Consider the following 23,416-nt stretch of genomic DNA (forward strand, 5'->3'; position numbering starts at 1 on the left):
AAGTATCTGTGCCTTCACTGGCTGCTCTGCAGACGTCCAGCTCTTCTAGTTCTTGTGCGAATGCCATGGGAAAAAGCAGAAGGGCTACAGAGACTATTTGTTGTTGTTTAGTCGTGTCCGACTCTCCGTGACCCCATGGACCAGAGCACGCCAGGCACTTCTGTCTTCCACTGCCTCCCACAATTTGGTCAAACTCATGTTAGTTGCTTTGAGAACACTGTCCCACCACCTCGTGCTCTGTCGTCCCCTTCTCCTTGTGCCCGCCATCTTTCCCAACATCAAGGTCTTTTCCAGGGAGTCTTCTCTTCTCGTGAGGTGGCCAAAGTCCTGGAGCCTCAGCTTCAGGATCTGTCCTTAAAATGAGCACTCAGGGCTGATTTCCTTCAGAATGGAGAGGTTTGATCTTCTTGCAGTCCATGGGACTCTCAAGTCTCCTTCAGCACCAGAATTCAAAAGCATCCATTCTTCAGCGATCAGCCTTCTTTATGGTCCAGCTCTCACTTCCATACATCACTACTGGGAAAACCATGGCTTTAACTATACGGACCTTTGTTGGCAAGGTGATATCTCTGCTTTTTAAGATGCTGTCTAGGTTTGTCATTGCTTTTCTCCCAAGAAGCAGGCGTCTTTTAATTTCGTGGCTGCTGTCACCATCGGCAGTGATCATGGAGCCCAAGAAAGTAAAATCTCTCACTGCCTCCATTTCTTCCCCTTCTATTTGCCAGTAGGTGATGGGCCCAGTGGCCATGATCTTAGTTTTTTAAATATTGAGTTTCAGACCATATTTTGCGCTCTCCTCTTTCACCCTCATTAAAAGGTTCTTTAATTCCTCCTCACTTTCTGCCATCAAGGTTGTGTCATCTGCATATCTGAGGTTGTTGATATTTCTTCCAGCAATCTTAATTCCGGCTAGGGATTCATCCAGCCCAGCCTTTCACATGATGAATTCTGCATATAAGTTAAATAAGCAGGGAGACAATATACAGCCTTGTCGTACTCCTTTCCCAATTTTGAACCAATCAGTTGTTCCATATCCAGTTCTAACTGTAGCTTCTTGTCCCACATAGAGATTTCTCAGGCACTCCCATTTCTTTAAGAACTTGCCATAGTTTGCTGTGGTCGACACAGTCAAAGGCTTTTGCATCGTCAATGAAGCAGAAGTTCTTTCTGGAACTCTCTAGCTTTCTCCATAATCCAGCGCATGTTTGCAATTTGGTCTCTGGTTCCTCTGCCTCTTCTAAATCCAGCTTGCACTTCTGGGAGGTCTCGGTCCACATACTGCTTAAGCCTGCCTTGTAGAATTTTAAGCATAACCTTGCTAGCATGTGAAATGAGTGCAATTGTGCGGTAGTTGGAGCATTCTGTGGCACTTCCCTTCTTTGGAATTGGGATGTAGACTGATCTTCTCCAATCCTCTGGCCACTGCTGAGTTTTCCAAATTTGCTGGCATATTGAATGTAGCACCTTAACAGCATTGTCTTTTAAAATTTTAAATCCCTCAGCTGGAATATCATCACTTCCATTGGCCTTGATATTAGCAGTGCTTTCTAAGGCGCATTTGACTTCACTCTCCAGGATGTCTAGCTCAAGGTCAGCAACCACACTACCTGGGGTGTACGAGACATCCATATCTTTCTGGTATAGTTCCTCAGTGTGTTCTTGCCACACAACAAGGCCTTACAAATAGCAGGGGAGAGAAGGCAAGCAAAATGTGATGGAGATAGTGAAAGATACAAGAAATTTAATGCAGATTTCTAAAAAATAGCAAGGAGAGACAAGAAGGCCTTCTTAAACAAGCAATGCAAAGAAATAAAGGAAAACAATAGAATGGGAAAAACCAGAGATCTGTTCAAGAAAATTGAAGATATGAAAGGAACATTTCGTACAAAGATTACCATAATAAAGGACAAAAGTGGTAAGGACCTAACAGAAGCAGAAGACAATACTAAATATCAATACTAAATATCAATACTAAAGCAGTCTTGATATTTGTGGATGCAGAGAAAGCCTTTGACAATATTTCTTGGAGTTTTATGAAGAAGAATTTACAGGGGATGGGGGTAGGACAAGGTTTTGAAAATGGTATAGGTGCAATTTATTCAGAACAAAAGGCAAAATTAATTGTGAATAATGTGATGACAGAAGAGTTTAAGACTGAAAAAGGGACATGACAAGGTTGCCCAATTTCTCCATTGCTTTTTATATCGGTCCTCGAGGTTTTGTTAAACATGATTAGAAAGGACCAAGAGGTTAAAGGTATACAAGTGGGAGCTAAACAGTACAAACTGAAAGCATTTGCTGATGATTTAGTATTGACTTTACAGGAGCCAGAACCTAGTACTAAAAGGGTATTGGAACTGATTCAAGAATTTGGACAGGTTGCAGGATTCAAGTTGAATAAGATGAAAACCAAGGTTTTAGAGAAAAATTTAACTATGAATGAGAGAGAGAAGTTCCAGGAGGAGACAGGACTAACATTGGTTAAAAAAGTGAAATACTTAGGGATTAACATGACTGCTAAAAATGTGAATTTATTTAAGGATAATTATGAAAAATATTGGACTGAAGTGAAAAAGGATTTAGAAGTATGGTCAAATTTGAAGTTATCACTGTTAGGCCGAATTGCTGTGATAAAAATGAATGTGCTGCCAAGGATATTATTTTTGTTCCAAACATTGCAAATTTTGGATAAGATGGATTGTTTCAAGAAGTGGCAGAAGGATATTTCTAGATTTGTTTGGCAGGGCAAGAAGCCTCAAATAAAATTTAAGATATTAACGGATGCCAAAGAAAGAGGCGGATTTGCCCTGCCAGACCTCAAACTTTATTATGAATCAGTTGCTTTTTGCTGGCTGAGAGAATGGCTGCTTCTTGAAAATACTGAAGTGTTGGATTTAGAAGGTTTTAACAATGTATTTGGTTGGCATGCATATTTGTGGTACGATAAGGTAAAAGTACATAAAGCGTTCAAAAATCATATTGTTAGAAAAGCATTGTTTAATGTTTGGATAAGATATAAGGATTTGTTAGAAAAGAAAACCCCAAGATGGTTGTCACCAATGGAAGCGAAGGCACAGAAAAAACTCAATATGGAGGCCAAATGGCCGAAATATTGGGAAATTCTGGTGCAAGATGGAGACAGAATAAAATTGCAGAGCTTTGAAAAATTGAAAAACAAAGTGCGAGATTGGCTCCATTATTATCAAATAATGGAGGCATACAAATTGGACAAAAAAGTTGGTTTCCAGGTGGAAAAATCAAAATTGGAAACAGAATTGTTAGATCCAAAAACCAAGAATTTGTCAAGAATGTATAACTTGCTGTTGAAATGGAACACTCAGGATGAAACGGTGAAATCAGCTATGATTAAATGGGCACAAGACGTTGGACATAACATAATGATGGCTGACTGGGAACAGTTATGGACCACAGGTATGAAATTCATGGCATGTAATGCCCTAAGAGAAAATTTGATGAAAATGATTTATAGGTGGTACATGACACCAGTCAAGCTTGAAAAAATCTACCATTTGCCCGATAATAAATGTTGGAAATGTAATGAGACTGAAGGTACATTCTTTACCTTTGGTGGTCGGCCAATTGGTGTTAAAGAAGGATAGAACTTTCTTTATGTATGCAACAACAGCAGCAAGAATACTCATCACGAAATATTGGAAGACACAAGATTTACCCACCAGGGAAGAATGGCAGATGAAGTTGATGAACTACATGGAATTGGTGGAAATGACTGGCAGAATCTGAGACCAGGGAGAAGAGTCGGTGGAAGAAGACTGGAAAAAGTTTAAAGACTATTTACAGAAATACTGTAAAATTAATGAATGTTAGAAAAATGTTGGAATGAAGTTATATGGCTTTAGTAGAAATGTTATAAGGAATTAAGTATAAATAGATTAATAGAGTATTAAAGGGAAAAATAAGGTTAGAATGTGTTAAGATAATTACAGGATAGAAAACAGAGGAAGATGGAAAGGAATTGCTGAAACAATTAATAGAAGTGGAATACAAAAAGGGAGGCGTGAGGAGGTCGTGGAAATAAGTGAAAGAAAGATAAGATATTGAAATTGGACTGTGTTTTAAATGGTTTTTGTTTTGTTTTGTTAGTTGTATTTGTTAGTGTTTTGTAGTGTTTTTTGTATTGTATTATATTGTTGGTTTTTTTGGTTTTTTGTAGTGTTGTGTTTAATTTGTTGGAAAACTAATAAATATTATTTATATTTATAAAAAAAAGGTCTGCCTTGGATTAGTATCGAGATCATTCTATCATTTTTGAGATTGCATCCCAGTACAGCTTTTGCCACTCTTTTACAGCTTTCACCACTCTTTTCAGAGACGATTAGGATGAATTATTTTCTGGCATTAGCCTATCTGTAATTGTACCATGTAGTCACACAGCATATTCTTTCTGTGAGCTGCTTAAACATGAGTGAGCAGAGTTTTCAGTGCCCTACTGATTTCACTAGTGAAATAGATTCGTTTTCTTTTTTGTTGGAATTGTCTGCATTTGGACCTTCAATATTTCAAAACTTCCATCCATCTTGGACTCCCTTCTCTTTGAGTATTTCTGACCACGGGATCTCACCTAGTAGCTCCTTAAGCTTTTTGAATTCAGACAGCAGGTGTAATAAAAATATACAATTTTTAAAAATACATGCCATGCAAACAAAGTGACTATTTTTTAAAAGGAGAACAGAATGTGGATAGGAAAATGAGTAATTCCAAGAACAGTTCTTTCACATGGTCACAAAAGGATCTTATGGAATGGACAATACAGGAGATAGGTTTGGGAGGGGAGGGTCAAAATGGCAACTGGCCCCAACCAGGTCAACAGAGAAGGCTTCAGTGTCTCATTTCTGATTCAGATTCAGCCACGAAGAATGGCGGTGAATGGAGACAACCTGGAAAGGGAGGAGCCAAATGGTTCTAACTAGGCTGTTGGAGAAGACCTCACTTAGCCTCTAACCACATAGGAATTAATGAGAGCTACAGTGAGGGGGGAAAGTATTTGATCCCCTGCTAAATTTGCCCGTTTGCCCTCTGACAAAGAAATGCCCAGTCCATAATTTTAATGGTAGGTTTATTGTAGCTGTGAGAGTCATAATAACAACAGGTAAACCCCCAGAAACCCAGAAGACAAAAGTCAGAGATTGATGTGCATTATAATGAGTGAAATAAGTATCTGATCCCTTTGCAAAAGATGACTTAGTACTTGGTGGCAAAACCCTTGTTCGCAATTACAGAGGTCAGATGTTTCTTGTAGGTGGCCACCAGGTTTGCACACATCTCAGGAGGTATTTTGTCCCACTCCTCTTTGCAGATCCTCTCCAAGTCAGTACGATTTCAAGGCTGATGTGTAGCTACTCGAATCTTCAGCTCCCTCCACATATTTTCGATGGGATTAAGGTCTGGAGACTGGCTAGGCCACTCCAGGACCTTAATGTGCTTCTTCTTGAGCCACTCCTTTAAGGGTGCCTTGGCTGTGTGTTTTGGGTCATTGTCATGCTGGACTACTCATCCTCGACCCATTTTCAATGCCCTGGCTGAGGGAAGGAGGTGCTCACCCAAGATTTGACGATACATGGTCCTGTCCATCATCCCTTCAATGTGGTGAAGGTGTCCTGTCCCCTTAGCAGAAAAACACCCCCAAAGCATAATATGTCCCCCTCCGCATTTGATGGTGGGGATGGTGTTCTGGGGATCGTAGGCAGTGTTCCTCCTCCTCCAAACATGGTGAGTTGAGTTGATGCCAAAAAGCTTGATTTTGGTCTCATCTGACCACAACACTTTCACCCAATTCTCCTCTGGGTCATTCAGATGTGCATTGGCAAACTGCAGACGGGCCTGTACATGTGCTGTCTTGAGCAAGGGGACCTTGCGGGCTCTGCAAGATCTCAGTCCTTCACGGCGTAGTGTGTTACCAACTGTTTTCATGTTAACTATGGTCCCAGCTGCCCTGAGATCATTGACATGTTCTCCCTGTGTTCTGGGCTGCTTCATCACCATTCTCCTGATCATTGCAACTCCACGAGATGAGACCTTGCATGGAGCCACAGACTGAGGGAGGCTGACAGTTATTTTGTGTTTATTCCATTTGCAAATTATTGCACCAGCTGTTGTTACCTTCTCACCAAGCTGCTTGGCAATAGTCTTGTAGCCCAGTCTAGCCTTGTGCAGGTCTACAATCTTGTCTCTGACGTCCTTGGACAGCTCTTTGGTTTTGGTCATGGTGGCTACTTTGGAATCTGCTGGATTGATTGCTTCTGTTGACCGGTGTCTTTTGTACAGGTACAGTAATGAGCTGGGATTATAGGTAAGACCTCTCCCTTACAGCAGGAGTTTCTAATCTTAGCTCATTACATACAGTGAAGATACCAGGTAGCCTGACATCTGGCTGGTTGATAGGGGATCAAATACTTATTTCACTCATTATAATGCACATCAATCTCTGACTTTTGTCTTCTGGGTTTCTGAGGGTTTTCCTGTTGTTATTCCGACTCTCACAGCTACAATAAACCTACCATTAAAATTATGGACTGGTCATTTCTTTGTCAGAGGGCAAACAGGCAAATTTAGCAGGGGATCAAATACCTTTTCCAATCACTGTAGATAAATATACAAATTCAGTGAATGTGGACTGAAATCACTATCAGAAAAAAATCCCCAAATGGTGGATATGTCCATCCATTGTCTCTGAAAATTCATAATATAGCTTTCTGCAATGTTATTTTTCTAGAAAAAGAGGTGCTGGAACTCACAATGGACACCTCCCTTGTTCTCTTGAATGGCAATGGCGCCACCTGAGAGGGGCCGGAACTGAGGTCCGGAGAGTTCTGGCTGGAAAAAATCCCTGGCTTTCTGAGATCTGTTGGATTAGAATATCCTAAACACAGAGCAAGTCACGGTTTTTCTGCCTTGCTGAATCCACTATACTCAGAGAGAAAGCCGAAGATTTACAGCCTATAAAGCTGTCGCATGGGTCAGAACAGACGGCGGCTCTCATCACAATGTCAGGGCTGACTTTTTTTAAAATTACTGTTTGATGTCAGGATTGCCTTGAAGGGAAAGGAATGACAGGCTTGGTTACAGGCCTAGCAAGTAAAGGCAGGATTATGGACTCCAAACCTTTGAAAATCCTGGTATCTCTATGGTAGTTTTTGTTACGTGAATGGTGCCACAGATCCCCTGGGTGGGCTGTGCAGATTCCCCGGGGTCCACAGACCACCGAATGGGATCCACTGCCTAAATTAAGCTATTTAGTTGTAAAAACTCTAGTGTTTAAGGCTTATCATCTTGCCTCACAAGAAATGACATATTCAATGGAATTACAGTGGTACCTCAGTTTAAGAACAGTCCGGTTTAAGAATGATTTTGTTTACAAACTCTGCAAAACCGGAAATAGCCTCTTGGTTTGAGAACTTTACCTCAGTCTAAGAACGGAATCCGAACAGTGGAAGGGCACTGGCGGCAGGAGGCCTCATTAGGGAAAGCGCACCTCGGTTTAAGAACAGTTTCAGTTTAAGAACAGACTTCTGGAATGGACTAAGTTCGTATACCGAGGTGCCACTGTATGCCTAAAAAATATTGGTTTTTTTTACATTGCCTAACTGTCGCTATTGGCAATCGCCACTTTCTTCTGAAAGGCTACTAGTAGGCCAGAGTGATTATTATTTATATCCTGCAGAATAAGACTACAGCTAATGGAAGAAAATATGATCCAATGAAGGTATGAGTTTACATCACCACCTCCACCATTAAATATATAAAAAAATTGTCCAGTAGCACCTTAGAGACCAACTAAGTTTGCATGCACACGAAAGCTCATACCAGGAACAAACTTAGTTGGTCTCTAAGGTGATACTGGACAATTTAAAAAAAAGTATATTTCTACTGCGTCAGACCAACACGGCTACCTACCTGAATCTATCTGCCATTGAAGTTATTTATGCACCAGCTGATTTTAGTGTTTGTTTGTTTAAAGAAACAAGAGTATGCCCATTTCACATAAAATTCAATTTTCAGTTACTTAGTACCTTGTAAATGTCTAAAACGTAACCAAAATGCATCCCGTTCCGTGAGCATCTTTTACAACAGTAGTGTAAACACAGGAGGTTGGATCCCAAGAAAGTAACTTTATGATCCCACCCAGTTTTGGGTATAAATGAGATATGAAGAGGTCTCTCTTAACGAAATGCTTCCATCAGATGTGCTGATGATGCCCAAAGTGTTCCATTGCAGTTCTGCACTGAACTGCTCATTAAATCTAACAGCAAATTATTCTGAATATTTATTCACATTCCTTCCAAAAGATGATTGTTTTCCAATCAATATTTTAAATTTAGAGAAATGTAATTTAAAATCTTTTCCCAAGCCACTAATTCTGAGTCAGTCTGTATCAAATACACAATTCAGAACAATAACATTTGTGCATTGCATTTCCAGAGTCTTGGAGCTGTAAGGCTGACAAAAAAGAGTAAAACACAAGGCGGATGTTTTATGTTGAAGGACTATGTTGTCAGATTTATGATTTGGGGCATTGTGGGACAAATGAACCGTGCCAACCACATTTGCATCCCGTCATGCAAGTTCATGTGTCCCAGTACTTCAATCTGCAAAGATTTACCCAATTACAAAATATTTGTAATGGATATGCAAAGGCTTATTTCTTTTAAAATTCCCAGTACAGTAATGTGGGGGAAGCCAGCTCATCTGTCATTCATGTTAATTTAATTATCAGACCACATTCAATATAAAATGCAAATGAGTTCAACAGTTGATAGCACATACTAATTGTGTTCATTAATTAGATCAGATAGCAAGGAGAAAACCAAAAGTGCCACAAGTTGCAAGAGGGTTGTTAATTAAAGACAACATTTTGAATTAGAAACTGTAATCCCACAGTAAGCCCCTGATTGGCTTACCCCAAGGCAGGAGCATTACTCTTATTACTCTGGTTTCACTTGCACACCCATCCATGGTATCGTGGGACCGGTTAAGCCAACAGAATTAATGGGGCTAATAAAGTGTGGGGATTCTGCCAGATTTGCAGGTGGCAGTGTGAAGAATGCAGAGGAAATCCTGGCCACCAAACAGCTGACTTGGGGGCAAACAGAGGCTGAACCTTCCCTTTCTCTCTGAAACAACTATGTGTGCATCAGTGTGTGTGTGCGCGCACACAAGCGTGCATAGTTCTGGGGCTCAGAATCTGCTATGAGCTGCCCTCCATAGTTGGAGCAGGGCGGGGGGATAGTACACGTTTTGCATGCAGAAGGTCCCAGGGTAGTCTCTGGCATGCCCAGGCAGGGCTGAGAAAGGCCTCTGTCTGAAACTTTGGAGAGCTGTGGGCAATCAGGGTAGCTAATCCTGAGCCAGCTGGCCCAGTGGTCTGGCTCGCTATGAGGCAGCTTCCCATGTTCCATTTTGGAGGGGGAGGACTTGGTCTTCTGACCCCTTTAAGGCGATGAGTAAGGAAGAAGGGGAGGAGGATGCTCAGAGTCCTTTTCAGAGCCTTGGCCAAAAAAGGGAGAAAGGATTGGCACTCTAAAAACAAAAGCGCTGCTAAAATCCCCCCTCCCAAATCTGCCTTCCCACTCTGAGATGTACTCAAGGCTACTGAGGAAACAATCAAATCCAGACCTCTATTAATAAATATTTATGGAACTATACATCTACCTGTAAACCGTGATCCTCTGATTAAGGGCTGTACATAAATAAATAAAAATAATTAAAATACATAAAATAAAATAATTAAAATACATTTCCAAAACATGACAACATATGTCCATGCAGCTCTTACCATAGATGGAGTCACCAAGTGATTGTTTTAAATCTGCATCTTGCCCTTATTGCCCCAATGCTGCTGGAACATCAGAAAAGAGAAGCTTCCCATCCAGACACTAGCAAGGCCCAGATCCGTTTAGCTTCTTAAATGGAGCTATGAAGCACCTAAGGATCTATTTTATTTTATTTACTATTACATTTATACCACACCTTTCCTTCAAGGTGCTCAAGGTGGCGCCTGTGGTTCTCCCCCTCCTCATTGACCCTGTGAGGTCAGTTACGCTGAGAGACTGCAAGGGGCCCAAGGTCATCCAGGGACCTTCATGGCTAAGTGGGGATTTGAACTCTGTGCTCTCCCAGGTCTTTACATCACACTGGCTCATGGCCTCAGCCCCTCGCGCTATACAGACTGCAAAGCCTTGCAGCAATGCAGCCTCTAGCACTCTGAGACGAAACACAGCCTCAGACTCTGCCTCTTGGCTGCCCTCACAAAGGCCACCTGCCATGGTGGCACAGTGCCTACTCCCAAGGTGGTCAGACCTTTGCCTCGGGGCACAAGTGTCAGCAGTGATGGGCACAGAATGGACTTGTCTTGGGAATCTCTGTTGTCTGCTGTTCCTGGCACGCTCGCACGGCCCAGCCCTTTCTAATGAGCCACATCTGTCGCTAAATTTCTGCCAAAAATAAAATAAAAAAGTTAACCTGTAAGAGGAATTTTGGCACTTCTGTATGCCAACCAGGCCACTTTTATTTTGCAATGGGAATTCAAAGAGTGCAGTCCTGCCTCTTGGGAATTCAGCATGAATGCATAACAAAAATACGGTCAGAAGGGCGTGTGGAAGGAGGGGCAGAGGCCTGTTTCTGGATCCTGCTTCCCTGGAGTTAAATGATGCTCCATATTCCAAATGCTGCTTTTAGCTCTGGAGTCAGCATTCCGAAGGACTGGTGCCAGAGAAGGCAAAGAGTCTCAACTTCTAGTGATTGTCATGCTAAAAGGATGGCGATGGGCTGGGTGATCTTGAGCTGGGTGAAAGAGAAGTTCCCAGGTACATTCCTCCACATTCCTAGGTATTATTTACTGACTGATTTATATACTGCCCTTCATCTGAAGGTCACAGGGTGGTTCACAACACAAAAGCGCAAAATGCATATAATAATAATGCCACCTCCCAATATACATTTAAAATGCCATTGATTCATTAACAGCCCAAGACTTGGTTGAAAAGGAATATTTTCGCCTGGTGCCTAAAGATATGCAATGATGTGGTGCCCAGAGAGCCTCCCTGGGGAGATCACTCCACCAAAGGGGACCCACTGCAGAAAAGGCCCCTTCTTGTGTTGCCACCTTCTGGACCTCTTGTGGAAGGGGAACGCGAAGGAGGGCCTCACATTATGATCACAGAATCTGGGTGGGTTCCTATGGGGAGAGGCGATCCTTGAAGCATTGCAGTCCTGGGCCATTTAATAATAATAATAATAATAATAATAATAATAATAATAATAATAATAATAATAATAATTTATTATTTATACCCTGCCCATCTGGCTGGGTTTCCCCAGCTACTCTGGGCGGCTTCCAACTGAATATTAAAAACAGTACAGCATCAGACATTAAAAACTTCCCTAAAGAGGGCTGCCTTCAGTTGTCTTTTAAAAGTAAAATAGTTGTTTATTGCCTTGACATTTGCTGGGAGGGCGTTCCACAGGACAGGCGCCACTACCGAGAAGGCCCTCTGTCTAGATCCATGTAACCTTACTTCTCGCAATGAGGGAACCACCAGAAGGCCCTCGGCACTGGATCTCACTGGCTGAACGATGGGGGTGGAGATGCTCCATCAGGTATACAGGACTGGGCCATTTAGGGCTTTAAAGGTCAGCAGCAACACTTTGAATTGTGCTCGGAAATGTACTGGGAGCCAATGCAGATCTCTCAGAACCGGTGTTATGTGGTCCCGGCGGCCACTCCCAGTCACCAGTCTAGCTGCCGCATTCTGGATTAATTGCAGTTTCCAGGTCACCTTCAAAGGTAGCTCCACGTAGAGCGCATTGCAGTAGTCCAAGTGGGAGATAACTAGAGCATGCACCACTCTGGCAAGACAGTCCGCGGGCAGGTAGGGTCTTAGCCTGTGTACCAGATGGAGCTGGTAGACAGCTGCCCTGGACACAGAATTAACCTGTGCCTCCATGGACAGCTGTGAGTCCAAAATAACTCCCAGGCTGCGCATCTGGTCCTTCAGGGGCACAGTTATCCCATTCAGGACCAGGGAATCCCCCACACCCACCCGCTCCCCGTGCCCCCAAAACAGTACTTCTGTCTTGTCAGGATTCAACCTCAATCTGTTAGCCGCCATCCATCCTCCAACCGCCTCCAGGCACTCACACAGGACCTTCACCGCCTTCACTGGTTCTGATTTAAAGGAGAGGTAGAGCTGGGTGTCATCTGCAAACTGATGAACACCCAGCTCCAACCCCCTGATGATCTCTCCCAGCGGCTTCATATAGATATTAAAAAGCATGGGGGAGAGGACCTGAGGCACCCCACAAGTGAAAGCCCAGGGGTCTGAACACTCATCCCCCAACACCACTTTCTGGACACGGCCCAGGAGGAAGGAGCAGAACCACCGTATAACAGTGCCCCCAGCTCCCAGCCCCTCTAGACGGTCCAGAAGGATGTTATGGTCGATGGTGTTAAAGGCCGCTGAGAGATCCAGCAGAACTAGGAACCAGATTTCACCTTTGTCCCTAGCCCGCCGGAGATCATCAACCAGTGCGACCAAGGCAGTTTCAGTCCCATGGTGAGGCCTGAATCCCGATTGGAAGGGATCCAAATGGTCCGCATCCTCCAGGCGTGCTTGGAGTTGTTTGGCAACCACCCGCTCAATCACCTTGCCCAAGAATGGTAAATTTGAGACTGTGCGATAGTTGGCCAAATTGGCTTGGTCTAAAGATGTTTTTTTAAGAAGCGGTTTAATGACCGCCTCTTTCAGTGGGTCTGGGAAGGCTCCCTCACAGAGGGAGGCATTCACCACCCCACGGAGCCCATCGCCCTGCCCTTCCCGGCTAGCTTTTATTAGCCAGGATGGGCAAGGATCAAGGAGACAGGTGGTCGGTTTCACTTGTCCAAGCAGCCTGTCCACATCCTCGGAGGTAACAGATTGGAATTGATCCCATGTAACAGGACTAGACAGAACTCTAGCACTATCCTGCCCTGGCCCTGCTCCAACAGTGGAGTCTACCTCCTTCTGAATCTGAGCGACTTTATCTGCAAAAAACTTTGCAAAAGCATTGCAGGAGATCTTGGGGTCCTTACCAGGCCCCGGTGGTGCAGGTGGTTCCGATAGATTGCGAACCACCTGAAAAGGTCTCCTGCTGCTGTTTTCTGCAGATGCAACAGAAGCGGCGAAGAAAGTCCTCTTCGCTGTCGCCATTGCCACTTGGTAGGCTCAACGTTGAGCTCTAGCCCGTGTCCGGTCTGATTCAGAATGAGTTTTCTGCCACCGGCGCTCTAGCCGTCTCAACGATTGTTTCATCACCCTCAGCTCTGGGGCTGTCCGGGCTCCATGCAATCAGAGAGGGTGCTTTGGAGCCAGACAGTCAATAGCCCTGGTTAACTCCGCATTCCAGCGTGCCACCAGGGAATCAGCTGAAAGGCCATCAACTTGGGATAAAGCATCCCCTACCACTCTCTGGAAGCCAATTGAATCCATTAAGTGGCGGGGGCGGACCATCCGAATCGGTCCCACCTCCCTGAAGAGGGGAAGGGTCGCAGAGAAGTCCAGTTGCACCAGGAAGTGATCTGACCATGGCACTTCTTTTGTTTCGCTTTTAGTTAATGTCAGATCACCAACATCTGCAGAGGTAAACACCAAGTCTAAGGCATGTCCGCGGCTATGAGTTGGGCCAAGGCTTTATAAATTAAAAAACAGCACTTTGACTTGAGCCCAGAAACTAATTGGCAGCCAGTGCAGTCAGAGTGTAGGCAGGGCTGGCAGACCACTGCTTGAACCTATGTAGAGCTGCTGCCAGTCAGAGTAGGTGAGCTAGATGGGCCAATGGTCTTGACTCAGTCTATGGCAGTTTTCCATCTTCCCACACAAATTGCATGCACTGCTCCACGTTGGGCTAAAGGTATTGCAGCACCAAAGCAGTTCTCAGGAATCCTGTAGTAAGGTTCACAAGTGGAAAAATTCACTTGTTTCCATGTTTATAGGCAAACCATGCATTTAGTATAAAAGCATTCAGGTGCTGAGGAACTAATGTAAATGAATGGGAGAGGAGAGGAGCACAGAAAAATATTGGCTAACAAAATGCCCAAATACTTCAACACCAAAACCAAAAACCATATTCTGCTCTGAGTTAATACACTAATAAACTTCTTTTTTAAAATGGGAACTATCTACCATATTCTTTGTCCCAGCAGCTCAAGTGAAGGTGCAACCAGAGATCTGCACAGCAGCTTGTAGAGTCTGATCCAATTAACAGTGCAGCACTACATGTGTCTACGAAGTCTGAAATCTCCTCTTACCCTTCATTTTAACATCAAGTGCCAACAATGTGGTTTCAACATCAAGTCAACTTTTCCTCACTTACCCTCCCTGTCTTGCTTACCTTTCTGCAGACTCAAATTTCATTGACACTTTGGTTTACATTACAGTATTTATTTATATACCATTATATACCATGTTTCAGTCCTCATAAAGATATTGCCCAATTTCAGGTCCCCTGACCACTCGAGAACCAAGAAGGCCTCCTCCTCTTTTAATGGTTTACAAAGTAGAACAGAATCTTTGGACTAATTCAAAAAATACATTACATCTTGCAGTTTCCTTCCAATATTGCAAAAAGCATGACATCCCGATGCCGCGCGGCGTGGGGAGACGTTCCCCCTCCGCCGCCCGGCATCGGGGCTTCGTCCCGATGCCGCGCGGCGTGGGGAGACGTTCCCCCTCCGCCGCCCGGCATCGGGGCTTCGTCCCGATGCCGCGCGGCGGGGGGAGACGTTCCCCCTCCGCCGCCCGGCATCGGGGCTTCGTCCCGATGCCGCGCGGCGGGGGGAGACGTTCCCCCTCCGCCGCCCGGCATCGGGGCTTCGTCCCGATGCCGCGCGGCGGGGGGAGACGTTCCCCCTCCGCCGCCCGGCATCGGGGCTTCGTCCCGATGCCGCGCGGCGTGGGGAGACGTTCCCCCTCCGCCGCCCGGCATCGGGGCTTCGTCCCGATGCCGCGCGGCGGGAGGAGACGTTCCCCCTCCGCCGCCCGGCATCGGGGCTTCGTTCCGAAGCCGGCGGCGGGAGGAGGTCCGAGGACAGTGGGGAAGACGCGCTGCGCTTCCCCGCTGTCCCTGAGATTTCCCTATGGGCTGTCGTCTTGCGAAGCAAGCCCATAGGGAAATTCGTTTTGCGAAGCGCCTCCAAAACGGAAAACCCTTTCGTCTAGCGGGTTTTCCGTCTTGCGAGGCGTTCGTCTTGCGGGGTACCACTGTATCTTCTATCCTTTGGGAAACAGTTTAACAGCTAAATTCTAATACATTCTGTTGATTTTTCTGGGGCTTACCAAGTAAGGGTGTTCTCACTAGCACCCTAAAGAAAAGACAATGCTATGCTGTGGCTTCTCTAGGACAAGTCTTCTCTGTGCTCTTTTGCTCTAAGAAAGGCAAAAGGGCCTCCTCTGAGTGGGAACCTCAGTTGAGCTGTAATCTGCAAATGGATGGCCTTACCTGATTATCTGGGTGCTTTACAGTGAAGTAGCCAATGCACACAATGACTTCGTGCAAGAGGGCTTCACAGGTGTGCTGGGAACAGTGCCACAGCAAAGAGCTTATAATGTGTCGGAACGCAAGGGACAGTCCTTCAGCGCCCACGATAGACTGAAAAACAAAGAAAGAAAAAATACACCTTTTTGCAGATTCCCAATGAAACCAAAGAGAGGTGTTGCTACAAATCACATGACTTTGCAACCTGGCCATTGGCTTGTGCCTACTGACTTCAGGAAGAACCTTGCATGCCAAACCCTGCAGTGTAGGAGGTTGGACTAGATGACCCTTGGGGTTCCTTCCAACTCAAAATTCTATGAAAAAGCACATTTTGTTACCTCAGAATTTGTAATATGCTCAGGATGTAAAAATTTGATAAACCAGTCATACAGTGCTTTAGGATTTGTGTTTGTTTTTTGGTTAAACGAACCAAAGCGTATCCTCTCAATTCATGTCTCACTCCCCCCCCCCGCATGATATTCCTAATATGAACTACTGTAAATAGTGAATTTTAATTTTAAAAGGGCAGAGATGACTTTGCTGGCACTCTGTTAGCATTAAAAACCCAATTTAATCAGACCAATTTAACAATGTATCTTCCAAGAAAGCATAATTCTAATAAAAAAATTCAGTAAAAAAGTAAAAGAAGAAATGTTTTTTTATTTTACTAATGCTGTAAAATATATGCTTAATTACTAATTTGTGAGTGTGCTGAACAGCCACCCTCATATCACATATAAACATTATTACTATTTATTAAATAGCTATACTGCCCTTCATCCGAAGGTCAGAGTGGTTTACAATATAAAAACACAAAAATACATGAAACAATAACTCCCCAAATTCAGCTGAAATTGCAGCTTATATTGGCTTCTCCTGAACTGGCTAGGGGTTTGCTGAGTGTCAAATTTGGCTGCATGTTAAAAATATGGCTTAGTCAAGAGAATGGTCCAAGAAGGTAAGAGAAGAGATCATCACTCTTCACAAACAAGAAGCAGGATACCAAAGGATAGTGAAGGCACTGAATGTTCCAAGAGACACTGCTGGAAGCAAAAAGATAGTACTTTTAAATAATTGTTTGGTAAGGTATAATCAAAAGAATAAGATCCCTGTTAGCTTGGTGTGTGTGTGTGTGTGTGTGTGTGTGTGTGTGTGTGTGTGTGTTAAATGATGGTTGGCTGAGGGAGAAGAAAAGGGGCTCCCTGCTTATTCTGGAGAAGCCCACTTTATCTGCACAGCCCCCAGCCTCTATTTAATAAACATGTCAGCCAGAAAAAGCGACACAAGGTCAAAGGGGGAACGTGATGTATGAGGAAAGAACATCAAAGTCTACTAGCTTGAATGGAGCAACCCTATAGGCCTGTGGGAAAATATCTGCCATCTACAGTTCTTAGCTCCCTGTCTTGGAGTTTGCATAAAATAGATGTGTTTAACCTACATGGCAGAGTGGACACATGCCAGCCAAAATTCAGCAGAAAGCTGGGGTCTTCTCCACTGGCGGAGGAAGAGGAGTGCGGGGGGAGCGCCCCCCTGGCAGCGTGCCATCGTGGCTGCTCACCCGCGCTGGGTGAGCATTGCCCCCACAGACGGCCCCCCCTGCTCTCTGCCCCCCAGTGCCAGAGCATGAAGCTCCGCCACTGGTCTTCTCCCCTCCCTCCTTCCCTCCCCCAACAGCCATATTTGCTTCAAAAAGAAAGATACACCTTCCATCACCCAAATTAATATGCCATGATAAAACATTTCCTAGCGCAATTTCATAAGAACTTAAGCTCTGCTGGATCAGACAACCGTCTCACCTAAATCAATATTAAGCCAGATGTCCCCAACAAGCTCAAAAACTGGGCATGAAGGCAACAGCCCACAGCAACTGGGATTCAGAGAAACATTTCCTCAGAAATTGGCGGTCCCAATCAGGGCCATCTTTACCATTAGGCAAAATGAGGAACCCTGCACTGGGAATTAGGAAAGAACAGCAAATGGCTAGGTATTTAATGTGGTATTACTGTTTTATTTTTAGTAGCAAAACAGCTTGAGTGGCCCCGAGTGGGATGAGGCTTGACTCTGAAGTAAGGCCCATTGAGTTCAATAGCCATCAAAATGAGTTGGAGAAACAAGGTTGCATGTTGGACAATTTTATTAAGCCCTTCCCCTCAAATTACTGGGTCATTTCACTAAATCTCTTCCAAATCCTAATACAAGACAGTTGGGAACCTTGCTTGCTTGACCACCATTGGGCCCTGAGAGGGCTACTGTACATGCACTTTCAAAAAGTGGCAGGTGTAGCTCTGAATTCGAGAGCCATGTCTGAGAGCATGGTTTCCATGACAAGGTTCCAGGCTGCAGGTATCCTTGTGCAGCAACTTGACCACTCACTGACTTTCTGGATTTGGCTTCAGGCAGAGGGATCTTTCTGGCTGTGCTCATCAACCCCTTAAACATCATGGCACTTGAGAGAATGGTAAGACATAAATGTTGACCATCCGGCAGCCAAAACAAGTTTGAGGGCCAACCCCCCTGTGACCCAGGACCAGGACACCATTAGTCACCAGTCTAAGGAGCACCTCACTTCAAAGTCAGAACCAAGCGAGCAGCTGCCTGCCTTCTGAGTAAGCAATGGGACTGTGAAAGATAGAAGTCGTCTTATGTTCTGTTTCTTCCCATCCTTCTGTAAGGGTAGGGTATTGCCGCTGGGTCCACGTCTAGCTAGAATGCAGCAGGAAAAGCTTTTCTGGCATTCATTTAACTGCTCCTTGCACTGGTGTCCCTGGGAGATTGCCTCAGAGTCATTTACTACAGTGTATTACGTGCTGACATCTTCTTGGGTTTAGTCCGTTTTCCCCAACACAGGTTCCCGTATGTTCTAGTGGTCCATGTTTAACCGTCACTGATAACAACAGACCAGAGGGCACCAGAGTTTGTATATAAATGTTAAAAGTCATTTTTCAAGGAAACAATGTATTTCCTCTTTAACCAGTTTTAATAGCAGTTCAGAATCCTGCACTGCTTCTCCCTGACGCCTTCCAATTGTTTAGACTCTGAAGATAAATGGAAAACGTACCTATGAACTTGGGGATTATTTGTGCTTATCTGAATCTTCATGCTGCCCATAGTCCTGCACTTGGGCTCATCACCTTTTGAGAAAAAGAGCTGCTTGCCCAAATTGCTTAGGCAGCACTCTCTTAAAAAAGAGGGGGAAGCACAGGACACATGACTCTGTCCTGCCCCCCCCCCGCAACTTCCAGGAGCTTTTCAAGGATGCACATGTCTGGCAGCAAAGGGGAGGTGGGTGTCAGGAAGTCCTGCTTCCAGTTCTATGGATTTTGTATAAACACATATACGTAACAAGGGGAAGTCTAATAGTTCTCAAGCATTTGGGTGGGGGGGTTCAGGTTGAATGCCAAGTGAGGGGTGGGCTGCATTATGTCAATGAGCAGTCCGGAGCCTTGGGCTCCTGTGCTCCCCCCTGCCATCCAACCCTAGTTTCCAATCCTGGATGGCAAGGCAAGTAGAAACCGTAATTTGCCATCTTAGGTAGGACTGAAGGTACATAGTGTGCTTACTTAAGGTTCCTTGCTATTCATCCATGTAACGCCATGCCATGTCAGGGGTGGTGGTGTCTGAACCACCCCAGTGTGTGCGTACATTGAGGAGTGGTGGAGAATATTACCTGGAAAGCTGGTAGATCAAGAACTGCAAAACTGTTGAAGAAACGTAAACTCTTGAGAGCCACTTGAACAGTGTTCTCAGCGTAGCTCTCTTTCGGGCTAGTCGTGCTCGGGTCTGCAATTGTGCCGTGAAAAAGAATGCAGTATAACATGTGCAACACCCCAACCAGGTCTGTAGTCTCAAGAGCAGTTGTTAGCCCGGTGGGATCCTGATGAGCACCATCAAATACGCTCCAAGACCTGCTGAAGAAAGCAACAAAGGATCTTCTTGAAAACCAGCAACATGAGCTAAGATTATTTATATGAAGCTTTTCTATAAAAAAATTGCAGTGCCTTCATAAGCTAGGCTTTAAGAACACAGAAATATATAAATAAAAATATGACATTTCATAGCGTTTGACAGGCGCTATACTAACAAGCCCTCCCGTCATTTTTATTGCAAGAATGGCTTTGATAAGCCCCACCCCTTCCCATTATGCATTGCTAAAAGCTCAATCATTTGAATTACAACGTCCACTTGGTGGATGTGCTTTCTACTCAGGTGCTGATTTCTCTCTGCAAGCCTAAAGAATTAAAAGACAAAGTGGGAAGGAGCGACAGTCCTCCCACCTCCTCTCTCAAATCTCTCTAGCGTTCCAGGCAAGAGATCATCCCTGCCTCACTTTCAAAGGTGAGAGAGGTGGAAGAGTGTTGAGGGGAATGAGGTCTTCATAGGTGCCATGTTGGGAATACCACCTGTTGGGGGTGAGATACCAAATTCAGTGCAGCCAGCTTGGCAATCCATGGACCACACAGAAATCTTTGCTAGAAGAAGCTGTGGATTAGCATAGTTGATAGAGGTAAGAGGAAAGCGACAGCACTTGACATGCTTAAATCCCATGGATTCCAGTCCCACCTAGTCAAGTTGCATGGCATTAATTCCAATCTGTTGCCTCTGAGGATGTGGCTAGGCCGCTTGGAAGAGTGAAATCAACCACCTGTCTCCTTGATCCTTGCCCATCCTGGCTCATAAAAGTGAGCTGGGCAGGGCTGAACTCTGCAGGGTGATGAATGCTTCCCTCTGTGAGGGAGCCTTCCTAGTGGTTATTAAACCGCTTCTTAAAAAACCATCTTTGGACCCGGCCAATATGGCTAACTATTGCCCAGTCTCAAATTTTCCATTCTTGGGCAAGGTGATTGAGCAGGTGGTTGCTGAACAACTCCAGGCACGCCTGGAGGATGTGGACCATTTGGATCCCTTCCAATCGGGATTCAGGCCTCACCCTGGCACTGAAACTGCCTTGGTCACACTGGTCAAGGATCTCCAGTGGGCTAGGGACAAGGGTGAAATCTGGTTCCTAGTTCTGCTGGATCTCTCAGAGGCCTTTGATTCCATTGACCATGACATCCTTCTGGACTGTCTAGAGAGACTGGGAGCTGGGTGCACTGTTATGCAGTGGTTCTGCTCCTTCCTCCTGGGCCGTGTCCAGAAAGTGGTGTTGGGGGATGAGTGTTCAGACCCCTGGGCTCTCACTTGTGGGGTGCCTCAGGGCTCAGTCCTCTCCCCCACGCTTTTTAACATCTATCTATATGAAGCCGCTGGGAGAGATCATCAGGGGGTTTGGGCTGGGTGTTCATCAGTATGCAGATGATACCCAGCTCTACTTCTCGCTTATATCGGAACCAGTGAAGGCAGTGAATGTCCTGTGTGAGTATCTGGAAGTGGTTGGAGGATGGATGATGGCTAAGAGATTGAGGTTGAATCCCAACAAGACAGAAGTACTGTTTCTGGGGGACGGGGGAAGCAGGTGTGCGGGACTCCCTGGTCCTGAATGGGGTAACTGTACCCCTGAAGAACCAGGTGCATGGCCCGGGAGTCATTTTGGACTCACAGCTGTCAATGGAGGCGCAAGTCAATTCTGTGTCCAGGGCAGCTGTCTCCCAGCTCCATTTGGTACATAGGCTGAGACCCTATCTGCCTGCAGACTGTCTCACCAGAGTGGTGCATACTCTGGTTATCTCCTGCTTGGACTACTGCAATGCGCTCTATGTGTGGCTACCTTTGAAGGTGACCCGGAAACTACAACTAATCCAGAATGTAGCAGCTAGACTGGTGACTGGGAGTGGCTGCCGAGACCATATAACACCGGTCTTGAAAGACCTTCATTGGCTCCCAGTACGTTTCTGAGCACAATTCAAAGTGTTGGTGCTTTGAAGCCCTGGCCAAGTATACCTGAAGGAGTGTCTCCACCCCCATTGTTCAGCCTGGACACTGAGGTCCTCCTCTGAGGGTCTTCTGGCGGTTCCCTCACTTCAAGAAGTGAAGTTACAGGGAACCAGGCCGAGGGCCTTCTCGGCAGTAGTACCCTCCCTGTGGAATGCCCTCCCATCAGATGTCAAGGAGATAAAGAACGACACTACTTTTAGAAGACGGCTGAAGGCAGCTCTGTATTGGGTAGATTTTAATGTCTGACGTTTTATTATGTTTTTATACATACTGGAAGCCACCCAGAGTAGCTGGGGAAACCCAGCCAGATGGGCAGGGTATTAATAATAATAATAATAATAATAATAATAATAATAACAACAACAACAACAACAAAGCCTCTCTCTGCATTGTGCCCAATACTAATAGTAGTTACTGTGCACTCCACTTATCTTCCTAATACAGATAGCTAATATCAGAAAGACCACTGAATATGTTCAAAATGCCTTTGGCCCCTTTTTATGAACCAGGGAGTATTTCTGACACAATGCTAAACTCGGATGGTGTGGCTTACATAAATAGGATGCTCCTCTGGGTCAGAGGAGCACATCCAAAAGGAAGCAAGAGTCCATGGGCATCATGGTTTTCCAGTTGCCTATTTTTCTTCTAAATAAGTTCACTTAATTCTTGCCTGTAGTCCTTAGCATTTGGTGAATATGCTGTCTGCCGGCAACGGAAGGCAGAACAACCAGTTGTCAAGAAAAACTGCATATATTTTATTTGTCACCCAGCAGCCAAAACAGACATTGTCTTAATTACTGAAATAAAACACAAGACAAAGGCAGCTCATATTCCTTTGATCTTTTTGACCTGAACTTTGATTATTATTATTTTTAAAAAACACACACAAAAAATCCTAGCCCGTTCTGGGGACACATAGCTAACAATTCAACCTCTAGGTTAATGAGCTGCTAGCAAAGATTCCATGTGCTGACCTTCCATTACAAAATGCAGCACAGTAAGAACAAAAGAAGAATAACTGCTCACTCTTAAAGGGCAGGTGGATGTGCAGATATACTATTTGGAGATGTTTTGTACGCGTGTGATTAGTTGGGAGTTTTTATTCTGCACCACCAAGCTCTTGCAGTGAAATGCCTCTGAAATGTCCCTGTTTTATAGACATTGGCACACAGATCTTAGGAGGCTTCACGAGAAGCTTGCTAATGCCTCTGGAACAATTCCCACTAACTTCAGCGAACTTTGGAGTGGGCCCAAACAGTGCTACAGCCTTTAACACTTGTGTCTGTTACAGAATTTAACATCTTCATCCAGGGCTCATAAGAAGCCAGTAACTTTTTACTTAAGAGGTTCTCACAGGTTTAAGAAAAGGACATTTTCATGTCCATTCCTCCTAATATAAATATATACTTTTGCCTAATCTAGGCATTTTTAAAAGCAATTTCCCTTGCTAGTACACATTTTTGTCCGCACTGTCCCCTAGTGCATGCATCTTTTTGGTTGGAAAACTTCACTGCAAAATTATGAGATGCATGAATTTCAAGGAATAGTTGCACTTTGGTTTGTGTTATTGTGACCTGAGAGAGTGGGGTTCGGAACCCTCGCCTTCTTGGTCCAAGTCCAAAACTCTACCCACTACACCATCCTCACTCTTGGGACAGAACATAGGCTACTACTCAGCCGCCCTGAGCCCGGCCTTGGCTGGGGAGGGTGGGGTATAAATAAAAATTATTATTATTATTATTATTATTACTAGCATACCAAGCAACAAAAACCAAAGCATTAATATACCAATGAACAAATGGAGGCGCAGGCTTCATCAGAAGCATCAAAGGTTTATCAGCAAGTTACAGTTTAGGAGGAGGATCAGTTTTTTAAAAAAAATAGTGCTGGATTCCAACTTGAATGAATAGACTCTTTTGAACTGTTCATTTTTAGTATTTGAAGTGTGCAGTAGATTAGGCCGATATTTTGCACCTTTGGTGGAATTCTAATTAGCTGC

The 23,416-nt window shown here is 44.6% G+C and overlaps 1 protein-coding gene across 3 annotated transcripts in view; it reads right to left on the minus strand.

Annotated features, from left to right (window-relative positions):
- SCAPER (S-phase cyclin A associated protein in the ER) overlaps positions 1-23,416 on the minus strand; it is a 194,148-nt gene that overhangs the window by 17,946 nt on the left and 152,786 nt on the right. For 2 of the 3 annotated variants that reach the window (XM_083460691.1, XM_083460693.1), the window contains 2 exons: positions 19,214-19,454; positions 15,511-15,660 (listed from right to left, as the gene is read on the minus strand). In XM_083460691.1, coding sequence (XP_083316817.1) covers positions 15,511-15,660; positions 19,214-19,454 — 391 coding nt within the window. The remainder of the gene's footprint in view (positions 1-15,510; positions 15,661-19,213; positions 19,455-23,416) is intronic. The other variant, XM_083460692.1, reaches the window with a different exon arrangement.

The sequence above is a fragment of the Podarcis liolepis genome, assembly GCF_965112155.1.
Source record: "Podarcis liolepis genome assembly, chromosome: 9".
NCBI classification, from domain to species: domain Eukaryota; kingdom Metazoa; phylum Chordata; class Lepidosauria; order Squamata; family Lacertidae; genus Podarcis; species Podarcis liolepis.